The sequence below is a fragment of the Natator depressus genome, chromosome 11 (genome assembly GCF_965152275.1).
Source record: "Natator depressus isolate rNatDep1 chromosome 11, rNatDep2.hap1, whole genome shotgun sequence".
Lineage (NCBI taxonomy): Eukaryota > Metazoa > Chordata > Testudines > Cheloniidae > Natator > Natator depressus.
Genome location: NC_134244.1, coordinates 45249944 through 45265984, shown reverse-complemented (window position 1 = coordinate 45265984; position 16041 = coordinate 45249944). Strand labels below are relative to the sequence as shown.

At 38.5% G+C, this 16041-nt stretch overlaps 1 protein-coding gene across 5 annotated transcripts in view; it reads left to right on the top strand.

Moving 5' to 3' along the window:
• ZNF385B (zinc finger protein 385B) overlaps positions 1-16041 on the top strand; it is a 305313-nt gene that overhangs the window by 206764 nt on the left and 82508 nt on the right. For all 5 annotated transcript variants that reach the window (XM_074967694.1, XM_074967697.1, XM_074967696.1 and 2 more), the window contains one exon: positions 11414-11556. In XM_074967694.1, coding sequence (XP_074823795.1) covers positions 11414-11556 — 143 coding nt within the window. The remainder of the gene's footprint in view (positions 1-11413; positions 11557-16041) is intronic.

Genomic DNA, 16041 nt, shown 5'->3' with positions numbered 1-16041 from the left:
TCTAAGAATGGAGCCTATTTCACAGGATGAAGTGCATTTATAATAAGGCTAGTGAGGTAATTAAAGAGACTAGTTATGGTTTTATTCTTTTATATTATATTTAAACAATTTAAGATATTGGGCTTCATCCAGTCCCTGCTGAAGTCAGTAGCTCAGAATATTTTTATTGGTGGCATGTTTTACTTTGATAACACATGCTGTTGATGTTGTGAGCTTGATATTGGAAAAGGGATTATGGGTAAATCATTGTACTGTGTATTTTGTAGATACAACATCCCAGGACGAAAACCTCATAAACATTTCTACAGATGTGAAGTGAATGAAAATGTGTTGTCCTGTCATGTAAATTATTTACCCAGTTATTTACTAGCAATCATTTTTAGCTGAACTAGTTATTCTGGGAACTCTTCAGATATTTTTTCTGTATATCTCTCAACTGCATAATCAATATACAAATAAATCCTATATATCGACTATAAACTTTTTTATTGTACACTTACATTTTTTGCAAGCTGTTTATAACTCCTAATATTGTGTGGAAAAATAAGTAAGTGGGGGTGTGAAATCCTGGCATGATATTAGGTCAAAACTCCAATTAACTGCAAAAGGGTCAGGATTTCATTCCAGGTTTGTTTACTGTATGGCATGTTTAGGAGAAATCTTAAATACATCTGACATGTAGAAACACTTTAGTTCAAAGTATCTGCTTTTCTACATCTCAGAGTGCGAGAGAGCATACATGTACAATCCTGTTAATACATATAATCATAAGACATTTCTTTGTGGATGATTAATAATGGAAATATTAGTGTTACATTCCACATTTTCATTTAGAAGGACAGAATGATTTTCATAGTCTGGCTTGTTTATTATGTGAAGTTGAGTTAGTTATCCATAATAGTGCTATAACTTATCTATATAGTTCCTTTAGTTTATACAATATGGTTATGCCATATGAAATGAATGCAGAGTTTGTTGCAGCAGTTATGTCAAAAAGGCAAAACCCTTCAGAACCTAATGAGATCCAAAATGTTTGGTGTGTCAGTTTCTCTAGTTTTGTTCCTATGCAAGGTCAGACATGGACTAAAATAAAGTGTTTCTGCAGATTGCCTTGCCTCCTGATTTTGGGGCAAGTGGACTTTCTACTAATCATATCCTATCCAATAGCCATTAGTAACCAGTCTGGATGAATAGTCATTCCTACTGCCTTTTGAAATACCACCTTTGACAATTCTACAGGTTTTAAAGAGGTAGCCATGTATGTTGATGGAAGTGCTTCATATTCTTTAGATCACTTCATAGGTCAGTGGAAGAATTGAGTGTTCCATTGATGTTTGAATAAGGTTTGAGAGGAATGAAGTCGATATGACTTCAAATTATGTATGCATCACAAAGGTTTTAGCGGTAATCATATTGACTCTTGAAGGAACTCATTCATTAATTAGTACAGTGCTTTGGGGATATAAACTGCTTAGTATTTTTCCTATTGTCAGTGGAAAGCAATGGAAGTGTTCTCATACACAGTGCTGTTTTGATTCACAAGTTATTTTTAAATATAAGTTATGTTGCCTGGGCAGTGCTGCTCTCTCAGGATCATATTAATTTGCCATTTGGGAAATTCAGAGAAAGAATTGATCTTGAAAGTCGCTCTCTCTCCTTTAGCTCTGACAAGCCACGATAGCCTAGTGGTAGCATATGGCAAGCACTAGCTTTTATTCTGCTGACTTTGTTTTAGGGGGGAAAATGGAAGAAAACCTGATAGATTTAGTCACATAGCATTTTGTTTGGGTTTTTTTTGCGGGGGGAGGGGGTTGACAGAAATCTCAAAGTTCACCTTCCTGAAAATGCTTAATGCACTACTTCTAAAATATGGCTTTTCTTCAATATTCTGATACTTGCACCTCACCATTTTCACAACCCAATACAAAATTCATTTATTTGACTTAGCTTTCTCTTAGTAATCAATCTCTCTCTCTCTCTCTTTCAGATATACTCAGAGACATACAACACTTCCACTCACACAACTAAGCAAAAAAATAAACAGAAAATCCCCATAGCCTATAAATTGATCAGGGGAGGGAGGGAGAGAGAATTTCTGGTTTTAAGTACATGTAATTCAGATACTGTGGTGATGAGTCATATAAATCCGTAGATTTAGTGACCTGCAAGGGTTCACTATGTTTGTATGTCATTTCTGGAAATATCAGCTCCTAATGAAAGTAGATAGTAATGGGTCATATTGCAGCAGGGATCCAGATAGTGGAGCATCATTTTAACAGTGATTCTGCTTTGAAGGGAAGAACCCTAATTGATTATTTTTAATACATATTTCATTAGATCATTAAAAATATGATTTACTTGAACACATCACTCTCCATATAGTTGTCTATAAATAAGTGTAATAAGGACTTAAAGGACTTCTTTGAGGGATGTCAGAGTCCTCAGAGGAGTAGATGTTGGCTCAGATCATAATTTTTTAGAGGCCACCTTAAAAGTTAAACTCAAAAAGATCACAAAGATGGACCAAAAAAAAGGGTGTTACAGCCATAGAGAAGTCCAAGCAGAAAGAAACAGGTCAGATTCCAGATTGCACTTCACAACCATACCCAGTGTTTACCAGGACCAAGCTGTTGAAAGGCAGGAAGACATATGGTCAAACTGGAGGAAGATGGTAGTCAAGACAACAGAGGAAGAAGTGGGCTGCCAAAGATGGCAGAAGAAAGATGAATGAATTACATCTGGAACATGGGCAGTTACTGACTAGCAGAAAGTTATGAAAGCAAAAAAGGAAGAGTGCAAGACAAATGCCCAACTCTTAGAGATGGATGCAAAATACAGAGAAAAGGATAAAGAAGAGTTTCAGGAAAGATAGAAATGTGTGGGATCAGTAGAAAACTGCAGAAGCAGAAGCAGCAGCACAAAGGGGAGACTTGAAGCAGCTTCATAGAACAGTGAAAGACCTCTCAAGAAGAACCAGACTCTCTCAGGTGATAAGAACATAAGAATTGGCCCTACTGGGTCAGACCAAAGGTCCAGCTATCCCAGTATTCTGTCTTCCGACAGTGGCCAGTGCCAGGTGCCCCAGAGGGAATGAACAGATAATCATCAAATGATCCATTCCCCCTCGCTCATTCCCAGCTTCTGGCAAAGAGAGGCTAGGGACACCATTCCTGCCCATCCTGGCTAATAGCCATTGATGGACCTATCCTTCATTAATTTATCTAGTTCTTTTTTGAACCCTGTTATGGTGTTGGCCTTCACAATATCCTCTGGCAAGGACTTCCACAGGTTGACTGTGCGTTGTGTGAAGAAATACTTCCTTTTATTTGTTTTAAACCTGCTGCCTATTAATTTCATTTGGTGACCCCTAGTTCTTGTGTTATGAGACGTAGTAAACAACACTTCCTTATCTACTTTCTCTACACCAGTGATGATTTTATAGACCTCAATCATATCTCCCCTTAGTTGTCTCTTTTCCAAGCTGAAAAGTCCCAGTTTTATTAATCTCTGCTCATACAGAAGCCATTCCATACCCCTAATCATTTTTGTTGCCCTTTTCTGAACCTTTTCCAATTCCAATATATCTTTTTTGAGCTGCGGTGACCCCATCTGCACATAGTATTCAAGATGTGGGCATACCATGGATTTATGTAGAGGCAACATGATATTTTCTGTCCTATTATCTATCCCTTTCTTAATTATTCCCAGCATTCTGTTCGCTTTTTTGACTGCTGCTGCACATTGAGTGAATGTTTTCAGAGAACTATCCATGACTCCAAGATCTCTTTCTTGAGTGGTAACAACTAATTTGGACCCTATCATTTTAAATGTATAGTTGGGATTATGCTTTCCAATGTGCATTACTTTGCGTTTATCAACATTAAATTTCATCTGCCATTTTGTTGCCCAGTCACCCAGTTTTGAGAGATCCTTCTGTAGCTCTTTGCAGTCTGCCTGGGTCTTAACTATCTTTAGTTATTTTGTATCATCCGCAAATTTTGTCACCTCACTGTTTATCCGCTTTTCCAGATCATTTATGAATATGTTAAATTAGGACTGGTCCCAGAACAGACCCCTGGGGGACACCACTATTTACCTCTCTCCATTCTGAAAACTGACCATTTATACCTACCCTTTGTTTACTATCTTTTAGCCAGTTACTAATCCACGTGAGCACCTTCTCTCTTATCCCGTGGCAGCTTACTTTGCATAAGAGCCTTTGGTGAGGAGCCTTGTCAAAGGCTTTCTGAAAATCTACGTACACTATATCCACTGGATCGCCTTGGTCCACGTGCTTGTTGACCCTCTCACAGAATTCTAGTAGATTGGTGAGGTATGATTTCCCTTTACTAAAACCACATTGACTCTTCCTCAACAAATTATGTTCATCTATATGTCTGACAATATTGTTCTTTATTATAGTTTCAGCCAGTTTGCCCGGTACTGAAGTCAGGCTTACAGGCCTGTAATTGCTGGGATCACCTCTGAAGCCCTTTCTAAAAATTGGCATCACATTAGCTGTCCTCCAGTCATCTGGTACAGAAGCTGATTTCAATGATAGGTTACAGAATACAGTTAGTAGTTCTGCAATTTCACGTTTGAGTTCCTTCAGAACTCTTGGGTGAATACAGTCTGGTCCTGGTCACTTATTGCTGTTTAATTTATCAATTTGTTCCCAAACCTCCTCTAATGATACCTCAATCTGGGACAGTTCCTCAGATCTGTCACCTAAAAAGAATGGCTCAGGTTTGGGATGCCCATCAGGAACTCTCATGGACAGAAAATACATGAAGAACAAGTCAGATGATGGAAAGAACATTTCCATGCCAAATTAAACTGTCCAGAATCAATGATCATGCACATGTTCAAGAGAAATGCCAATGCTAAGTTAGAAATAGAAGAGGGGCCAATAACACCCAATGAAATTAAATCAAAGGCCTCAAACAGGAGAAAGTTCCTTGGGTTGATAGAATTCAAGCAGAGGGACTAAAGGAGATGAAATTCTTACTGAGCAGTTACCAAGATACTGTAATGAAATATGGATGAAAGAACAAGTGCCACAAGACTAGAAAGATGGTATTACTATGGTGTTGCCAAAAAAGGGTGATCTTACTTGGTGCACGAATTGGAGAGGTATTGTTCTATTATCAAACCTTGGCAAAGTATTGACTACTAGGATACTGAATAGAATGAAGAAAGCAGTGGATGAAGCATTGTATGAAAAACAGGCTGAGTTCCATCCAGGTAGATCATGTTTTGAACAGACATTCACTCTTCGACAGATCACTGAAAAAGCTACTGCTTAGCAAAGCCCCATTTTCATCAACTCTATTGACTTTAAGAAAGTGTTCTATAGTCTCTACAGAGACACCCACTGTGGAATATTACTAGAAGCTATGAGATATCAGACAAGCTGCTCAACATAATACTTTATATAATAGAAGTAGATGTATAGTGTAAGATTGGATACAGGGTTGGGTGTGTGGTTTGATATTATGACTGGATTTAGACAAGGATGTTTATCACCAATCCTCCTTGTATTAGCAAAAATTGGACTGAAAGTAAAGGCAGAGAAAACAAAGATTAGGAAGGTAGGAAATGGAACAACAGATGCAAAGGTGTGTGTGGATGGAAAAGAATTGGAAGAGGGTGGAAAAGTTCTGCTATCTGGGGAGCGTGATGACATTTGAAGATGGCTGCAATAAAGTGATTCATACAAGATTAGGAAAAGCAAACAGCACTTTTGGAAGGGTGAACACCATCTGCTCAAAGAGAGGTCTCCCCACTAAACTGAAGGTCAGACTATACCCTGCGACTGTACTGAGCTTGCTACTGTACAGAGCAGAGATTTGGCTGATGGTGTGACTGACAGGATGAGACTGGAAGCTGCCCATTACAGATGGCTGAGGAAGATGATATGCTTTTCGTGCAAAGACAAAATAACAAATGTGAGAACAGGGGTGCTGACAGAACAGGACATGCTAAAAATTTTAGCAGAGAAAGAGAGCTCAGATGGTTGGGACATGTACTTTGCATGGAAGATGGGAGACTTGCTAAGCAGCATTAAATTGCATACCTAAGGGAAGGAAGAGAAAGCGAGGAAGGCCAAGGAAGAGCTGGCAGAAGAGAGTGAGAGGATATTCAATGAGCTGGCATTATCTAGGAAGAAGTACTACAACTAGTGAGTAACTGTGATTGCTGGAGGAACTAGACTGCCTGATATGTCAGCGACACGAGGAACTCAAGTTTAAGGTAAGGACTCATACAAGACTCTCTCTTTTTTTAGTGTAATGATCCTTTTCAGGATATAGGCAGTGGAGCTGAAGCAAACTTTATTCAGTCGGAAAGCCTGTGTTGCCTCTGGCTCAGAATTGTTTATATTTAAAAAACACTTTACTTCAATGCATTGTTCAAAAATATTTTTGACAATGTTCAAAAGTTCTTATTACAAATTAGTAAATGGTACTGAAAGCTTTACAGCCCTGAAAAGGGTCATAGATGTGTGCACAGTGAATTTTCATAGAATATGAGATTTAAACCATTTTAAACATCTCATGTCTGCTCATAAGGGTTCCAAGCCTTTAAAGGAAAAATCAGGTACATTGAATGACAATCTAAAATCTAAGGTGAGGATGACTGAGTGCACTATGATTGCAGGCTATGAATGAATTCAGCCAGTGTCTGCACAACCAAGGGGATGACTGTTGTCCACCTTGAAGGTGTGTTCTAAATTCCAACAGTTGCTTTGATGATCTGGCCTGATGTTCTGAAAATGCAGCACTAAAAGGAGAAAAGAAAACTCAGAAACCCCACCCATTCCTTCAGAAGTTCCTATTCTGCTACCATCCCACTTATTTGCACCTTCTGCAGGCAAAAGTTGCCTTGAGTGGTTGTTATTACAATGCAAAGCAACCCCAAGAGCTTGTCTACACTGGCACTTTACATCACTGCAGGGGTGTGAAAAAACACCCCTCTGAGTGCTGCCAGTTTCAGTGCTGTAAAGTGGCAGTGTAGATCGTGCACAGCTCCCAGTGCTGGGAGCTATTCCCCTCGTGGAGGTGGGTTTTTTTTAATCACGCTGGGAGAGCTCTCTAATATTTACATATAATATGTATTATTCTAATAAAATGGGAAGCACTCTGGATCTTCAGCTAGGGTTTAAAAAACTGATTTCATCCCTTAGCTTTTCAGAGTGGTGTGAAAACCTTCTGCTGAGGACTAATATTTTTTGGCAAAGTCTCTGCCTGTTTCTTGAACCTGATGATGTAACTGTAGATAATTATTGCAGCTGGAGTCAGAGCAGCAGCAGCAGCAGATGAACTAGAAAAAATAAGTCACATGATAGACAGAACACCAGGAAACAAGCTTGTCGGAAATCTTGTTGTTTGTTTTTAATTATTTTAATCCAAACACCAGATATTTCTTTTGTAGCATATATCCTAAGAGTAAACGTGGAAAGAGTTTTCTTAGTTCTTGAAGTCATTACAATAAAAAATATGGTAAAACAGTGTTTAAACTAGCAGGTTGAGGTGGGTGAATGAATTTGCAAGAAAGATCACTTATTTATGCCCAAGATTTACTACTAATTTAAAACAATCTGACACAGTAAAATGTCTGCCTCCTTAATATGCTAATGAAATGATAAACATCTGCTAAATTTATAGTGATAATGAACATTGTCAGCTACATCTTTGTTGTGCCAGTATTCCTGCTTGGTTCATATTTGCATATAAATTTGATTGGGTGACAGTGGGACTGTGTTTGACCTTTAGGGGGAATTTTGGTGCAAGTCTGTGTTCCATTCTGCTTGATCTGATGACTCTTAAGTGAAGAGTTCTAGCTTTGTCACTTTTGGTCATCTCTTCCTGCTAATGTTGTCAGGGATTTTTACAGGGAGGTTGGGTGGAGGGAGGACAGTCAATGGGCCTCTATGACTTGATTGGCAGGGGTAGTAGAGGAGAAGGATTTTTAAAGTCAACTGTGGGGTGGGGGGAGTGAAAATAGTTGAACACAGGTTTATGGGGCACTGCCTTCACTAATCAAACTGTTGGGTGCATGTTTTATGTAAATTCTGTAGAATCTATGAATCCATCCTGGTATCCTGAAGATATTCCAGATTTAATTACTCTGACATCCCATATCACGGACTGCACAAATTGCAGTGAGGCTTCTGGTATATGTTGTGATAAATTTGATAGATCAGTAGTCAGCCAGGATGTACCAAGAAGAGTGCACAGAGATATGGAAAAAATAGTGAAAACTTATTTCTATGATGAATATTCGCCACAGCCTGGTTAGAAGGAATGGGAGGTCAGTCATTACAAAAACTCAGCCTTAATTTTAGTTGTAATTGAAGCAATATTTATAAGTCTGGCTAAATCAAAATATGTAAATATTGTTTTATTGAAGAATTAAATTGACAATGGCTGGAACATTACCTAATTAGAAGCACAGTGTGTAATTAAATACACTGTTGCAGTGTGAATACAATACTGAGTTCTGTGTACCTAATACATCAGAATCAGCTAGTAGAAATACAATACAGTCAAAGGATAATTCCTTTGATAAATCTCTTGATGCGCTATTATCCTGTTGATCTATTTTTTCATTGCAGATCTAAGGAAGAGGCTGTATGTGCATTAGACTGCCATTAGTTTTTTAGTGTTTATGAATTCACGCGAATAAGCTCTAACCTACAGTTAGTTAAACACAACTCTCAATGAGTTTCACAAGTCTATGCAAAATATAAAATCTTACAGATTTCAAACAGTATTTTAAATTTTGCAAATGATGGGGTTGGGAAAGGAGAAAATGTAGGATAATTTTATCAGGATCAATCTTCCTCTCAAGAAGGAATGTAATTAGCCTGGTGGGGCACTGCTGCAATCTTGTGTCCATCCCTTCTGTGACCCCAGGATTTACCAATGCATGAATTGGGGAGGATTGTGGTCTGTAATTAATCTAATAGACTATAACATTACATTCTTACGCAGTGGCTGAAACTAATATATTTACCCTCTCCTATTCAGTAGTATCTACAAAGGACCTGTCTTGGATAGTAGACTATCTAATCAACCCAGGTAACCACAGCATCACAACATTCAATCTGATTCTCAAATATAGTAGAATGGATTTTAAATGGTGTCTATGAACCTATGGTTGTGAGATCAAAAGAAGAGGGAACAAATGCATTGCCTTTTCTGAATGAAGTTTCACTCAGTGTCCCACACACAGATTCCAAATGCACTGGGACAGATCTACTTAGCAAGGCCCTACAGACTGCCTGGCATCTCTCAGATGGGTGTGGGTGAGTGGTGAGGTTTGATGAGGAAGAGAGAGTTGCACTTGTTGCTCCACAGTCTACTTCCTACCTCATTCTAAAAGGCCCAGGGACCCTGCATGGGGAGCAGCGTACACTACTCACTCTCCTTGGGACCAGAGAAACATCTAACACAGGACTACTCTCCTCCCCATCACTGATTAGCCATTGGGGAAAGGAGGAAGAAGGTAACTGGAGGGCTAGTGGTAGGAGCAGTATTAATGGAGAGGCAAAGAATCTATTAGATGGGGACAAGGGAAGCTAGTAGGAGGAGAAGGCAGATGATCAACGGGCTGCGGTGATTGCAGAACAATGGATGAATTGACTGGGGCTGTGTGGTAAAAGGATCCATTGAGTGGTTGTGGGGAAGAGGATGGATTGCTGATGTTAGAGGATCAGTTGCTTGATTAGAGATGTATGTGGAGCTGAGGATGTGATCAGTAGGATTGCAGGGAGGGGTGGGATACTTTTGATTAATTTACCTGATGAGCTGAGAGGCTGCAGGGGGTGTGCAGCATAGATGATGAGTTGGGCAGCTTCAGGGGGGAAAAGAGTGGGTTTGGGCAGAGACTGGATTGGCAGCCCTGAGGAGGAGGAATGGTGGGTAGGGAATCAATTGACTGGAAAGCCTTGGAAGGGTTGAAGGGCAGTGCATTGTTTGTGTTAAATGTTTAATTTACAGTATCTAGAAGTCACTTGACACATTAATTGAAGAATATTTTGCAACCCCAAATAGCAGAATGTAAATCCAATTGTTACAGATTGCATTTGGAGCTCCAGAAATAACATTTTTAAAGTAAGGTATATAATGAAAAAATGTCTAATCTGGGGTGTGAATGCCCTCTGTTTTAGAAGAAGAGCAAGGGGAGGGAGCAGGGGGACAAAGAGACAGCTTTGGTGACATAAGCTCCCTGGCAAATATACAGAATTCCCACTGGAAAATCCAGCCAGAGAGTAGACCGAGAGTTGCCTTCTCCTGCCCTCAGAGGGTGAGGAGAGGGTGAGGGGAAGGGAAGTGTACAGCCAGGGAGGCAGCAACAATGTGGCTTTGCTGTGAACCATTCTGCAAAGAGGGAGAGCATGACCCTCTGCAGAAAACTGACAAGAAATTTCTTTGTGGATATTGGGACACCTGTGCCATTAGATGGACAAACCTCCTACACTTTCTGTTGGTGCATACCCCCTTGTTCCCCTCCCCCTGTGAGATGAGAGAGTCAGGAGCTATGCAGAAAGAAAGGATATAGGCCTGCTCTTGTATTAAATATTAATCTGTTCAGTTTTAGACAGTCATCAATTAGGAAAGATTCCACTTGTTTGAGGCCACATTTTGTCTGTGTGTATTTATAAAACGGGTTCCTATGAACTAAAAATTTAGAAAGCCTTAGTTTGGAAAGAAAGATGTAGGGTTAAATTAAGAAAATATTGTTGGAGAGTGATGTTGAGGGAAAGTAGAAAATTGGGTTTATTTTTGTGCCGTATGGTTATTTAGTATAAACATATGTTATGGACTTACTACTTATTTCTTGATTTCTTGCATTTTTAATCAGTAGGCCTTTTCTTAGATTTTTTTAAAAAGTCTTTGAATCATACTTTTCCAGCATTAAGCACATTACAGATGCCATTATAAGGGAGAAAAATGAATGCACAACTCACATTAAAAAATACCTCTGTATCCCAGCTTGCATAAATGTCCACTCTCACTAATCTCATAGGCAACCCTGAATTGCAAAAGCATCTGTTTGTAATAGGTGCCCAGCCCTGCCTTTCTGGCTCATCAGAATTGTTGAGCCTTAGAAGTGTTTTTATTCTGCCTGTCCAATGTGATTTATGCACCATATGTCTCCTCTTCAGAATCTGAGCAGCTATGGGCATGGGGAAGTGTTCTGCCTCATCTAGACTGTGAAGAAGTAGGCATCTTTTAATTGTATTAACTCCTACTGAACCACTTTATCAAAGGTGTATAATGTTTATTTTTTACAGGTTGTTAGCCAGAGGTGATTTTTCTCTACCTTTACAGAGTGTATGTGCCTAAAGAAAGGGCATTTTTGTCTATGAGGGAGTGATGAATTCCTGTTTTTGGTTTGTTTTTGGCAGGCAGTACATGCCATACTACTACACTTCCTGCCCTTGTGCGCACACCGACTCTGATGATGCAGCCTTCACTGGATATCAAGCCCTTTATGTCCTTTCCTGTGGACAGTAGTTCTGCTGTTGGACTCTTCCCAAATTTTAACACAGTAAGTAAATTTGTGTTCATGTTATTAGCCCCCTCCTCCTGCTTTCTCTGCAGACGCTAATAATCAGTACATGAAGCCTGTCTTACAACACTATGTATTGGTTACATCAAACATTAGATAACCCTTTTCAACTCTTACAATAGCTAATTTCTGACATATGGAACAGGACAGAATGAAATCCAGTGTTCATTTGTTATATACCTTCCCTTTTAGACCATCCTGTTGCATGGTTCCTGTCGAGGTTCCAACAAATACAGACTATTTTCTTTTGGAGATGTGGTTGGCATGTAAAAAGAACAACACAATGTACAGTTAGCAAGCAATAGTGTCTTGTGTGAGTGTGTGCGTGTGCGTGCACGTGCATGCATATACTATGAAATAGAAAGACCAATATACATAGGAAATAGAAAGATCAAAGATGATTTTGAAAACAAAAATCTTTTTCATATTAAAGATAATAGGCAAGGCCTTCAGCTGATATAAATCAGCCTAAAACCATTGTAACCAATGGAGTTACTCAGACTTTCACTAACTGAATGTCTGGCCTATCACTGAATGAAGAGATGTGAAACTGAAATTGATATCTAATCATCCAGGGTGAAAAACAATTTCTTATTAACTCATATTTACTTTTGATTCATTTTCTGTTTACTATGTTTTTCTTCTGAAAAATTACACCTCTATTTTTGCAATGCATTTGCTGTAAAATGACTGCAACATGCAGTTAAATCATTGACAAAGCTGCGCCCTATTTTTTTTCAGAGTAAAAAATTTGTTTTTAAAGTCTAATCTTTATTTTTAATTGCTCTTACTTCCTTAATTGCCCCATTAATAGATTCTAAATATTATTAAAATCCCTATTGTTAATATCCTTTACAGTTCATTAAATTATCCCCATATGCTTATTGCATACAACTTAAAGCTAATATTTTGCATGTTTGCTGAGCTTGTTTTTTTCCATGTTCAGGGAATCAGTCTGTAAATAACAAGTTAATAGTGACAGAAAGGAGAATGGTTCAGGTCATTGTGTGAATAAATTCTGTCCAGTCAGTAAATATAGTTTGTTCATACATAAGGATTACATGAATTGTACAGCATCATAGTTGTCACTGTAGTCAGAAAAAAATTGCATTATCAGCACCACCAGACAGTACTTATTTGAACCACTGCCAAATGTTTCCTTTTGCAAACTTATCTTCTGTATGACGTGAAAACAGCAAGAGGATTTTTCCTCATGACTTGTAAATATATTCTGCAGAGAGGTCTTGTGTTATGGTACATAGTGCTGGAGGGTGATTATGGAGTAGTATACCAGCAATTTCTTTCAAAGGCTATTATAAGCCATTTTGAATATTCATGTATTCATTGCAAAATACACGCATAAAATACGTATAGTGTATGTGTATATATACATATACACACAATACATAAGATATATATGGGGGAGTATGTATGTGTGCATATGCAAAAAAGCATTCCAGATGTGCTTACGGTATGAGGGAGCCAAAACCAAAAATGGTACTGCAAATGAGGGCATACCATTCTCCAATATACAATCATTGTGATTATGTTCTGTTCTAAGGTACTTAAGCGTCTTCTTTGTTTAATGCTGCTGTACATTAACCAGACTCTTTAAATAACTTTTTCTCTGAGGATCCTGCAAATGTCAAGCCTATCAGTATGCATTATTTATTACTATTATTATTGACCATTTAAATTGCAGTAGTATCTGGAGGCCAGTCATGTAGACTGGACATGTAGACTGTTTTTGCCTACGCATATTTCTTTATACTTACCCAAGCTAACTTCCATCTGCCTCGTCCCCCATCCAGTTTTTAAACCCACCTGGAGCCACTCACAGTTTTCTGTGGTATTTAGTAACCAAAAGAGCAGCAAACTTCAACTACTTGCTGTCTACTTTCTCCCTTGAAATCACTGATAACTATATTAAATAGCACTGGAAAAGGCACAGACACGCCACATTTTAACCTGCATTCTCTGAGAAGCAGTAGTTTACTTTTACTCCCTTTTTAATTCACAAGAATTTCCCCCTCCTCCCCTAGTGTTTATTTCCTTAATCGCCTTTTATGATGGGTGTTGTCATCTGCTAATGGGCACAATGATCCCTGACTGTCTTGAGTTCATTGTTATTAACTAAACATATGCACTGCAAATATATATTTTACATCATGATAACATGAGTGGTGGCTTTAGGACCAAACCCTGTTGTTTTTCTCTTTCATTGTAAGCCTGAGCAAATGGTCTGTACCGTGGGGTGAGAGAGAGGGTGTATGTGAAATCTGACCACGCGCAAACATTGCAAAATTTAGGTTGACAAAAGTGAACCTAAATGAAGACATAATGTATGTAAGATCTAGGTCACCTATGTCTGGGCCTGAAGGAAGCCATACAATTAAAAGGGCTTTGCATCATCTTCCCAAGTGCCAGTAGCACATCATGAATTAACAGTATGTATTAGATATTGTAGGACCCTGTGAGTTTCCAGACCTAGAAACCTACAGATTTCACCCATGAGAGTAATTACAAGAAATTTAGGCCCTGATCTCACAATGAATTAGCATTAACCACTGTGAAGTCCAATTAACTTTGATGGGATAGATCCAAAGGCTGGATCAGGGCCTTCATTTATGTTTTCATACCTTTTTGAGGGTTGGAAAAGAACTCCTGAAAATGAAACATCTTGGGATATACTTGTCTCTGTTTGTATTGAACTTCCAGTTCACTAAATGTTTCCTGTAACTTGACATAGGTGGAGACAATTTCTGGCTTGTTAATTGTAATGACTCAACAAGAAAAGAGCTTCTGCTTTACATTTGATGATGCAGCAAGTATCAGGGCAAGAAAATAGAATAATGATAAATGGTAGTAAATGGAAAATGTCTTAAAAGGAACATCCCCGAGAGAGCACATTATTTCCTGAAGAGCATGGTATTTCCAGAAGAATTCTCTCCTTTATTTATGGAAGTATATATAAAACCAGATTAGATCCATTTGTAAATAGTTAATCTTGACAGTTTTTAATACTGAAAACATCTGTGATACTACAGATGTAACATAAGTATTCTCACTTCATTTGCTAAAATATGCTGTTTTCTGATTAGTTGTTTCTCTGCCTGCATGGGTTATTTTTAAGTGTAATATACATTCTTTGCACTGATTTGGTTTTTGTTTTTTTTTAAAAGATGCCTTACCCCAGGTGTGTTTATTTTCCTGAATGAATTGTTTGTGTGGCTCAATAAAAAGCTTTAGAATATGTGGTGGCTCTGGATTTTAATTACTTGTATATTCTATCTATGAGGGGGTAAATTCAGCCCACCATTGGCCTTATATTTAAAATGTAATTGAAAATGAATTGCTGCCTTCCTGTGTGGGTGCAGTAGATGGGGGACAAAAGTGGACGGATCCCCCTCCCATGATATTTATGTAAGGAGGAGCCTTAGTTTGGTTGCTGCTGTTCAGGGTGCTAAGGGAGAAGCCAGCCAATGCAGACAGCACTAACAGGGCCAGCAAATACGTGTCAGGGCAAAGTGGCATGGAAAGTGTCAGAGTAGGCGTGGCCCTGCCAGGAACTGGCCCTTGGTTGCAGAGTACCCCTTTAACAGAAGTGTAGCAACTGTCACTTCAAGCGCACTTCCCCAATCAGCCTTCCAATATTGTTTGCCCTTCTGCTGAATAGAAATAATGCCTTCAAAGACTTCTGCTCAGCGACTGATCTTCCCCGTCCTGCACAGCTCTAACTCATCCATAGCAGAACACTATATGTACAACTGGGGCTGGATCCTCAGCTGGTGTAAATTGACACATGGATCTCAGGAGCTAGCCCTTTGTATGTAAGATATGGCATTTTATGAGTTGTATACCCAATTTACAGGTAACATACTGTACAAAAATGTGCTTATTAATCTGAGTTCATTTTTAGCCTTCAAAAAATTGTATGTTTAGAAATTATTAAAACCTTCCAAAAATGGTTAAGTAATTGATTCTAGACAAGTATGTTTTTAGACATCTATTGTTAAAACAATAGGATAGATCACCCATCACCTACAAGTATGTCAGCTGAAGTTATCTCTGAAGGAAATGTATTATTACATTAAAAAAAAAGTAAGATAAAAGCATTAAGGTTGCAAAGACAAGCACTCAAAACTTAGGAAATGTCATAATTAAGGATGCCTGTGTAACTTTAATTTGGACCCTTATGCATATGCATTACGATAGAGTCTTTAATTATATAATCACTGCCTCATTTACCACACAACTTCTAGCTCCTGCAACAAATAAGGCAAGGATCCTACAGACCACAGCTTCTTTCAGCACACAGCTATGATTAATTGCCTGATAACCATCCATTCTGCCTACTGAATGAGGTGGTGGTCTTGCAGAAAAAACAGTTTGTGATCAGGTAGTAAAAAGTGTAGCATAATGCATATGCACAAGATTATAACTAGCTGGGAAATAGAATTTCTG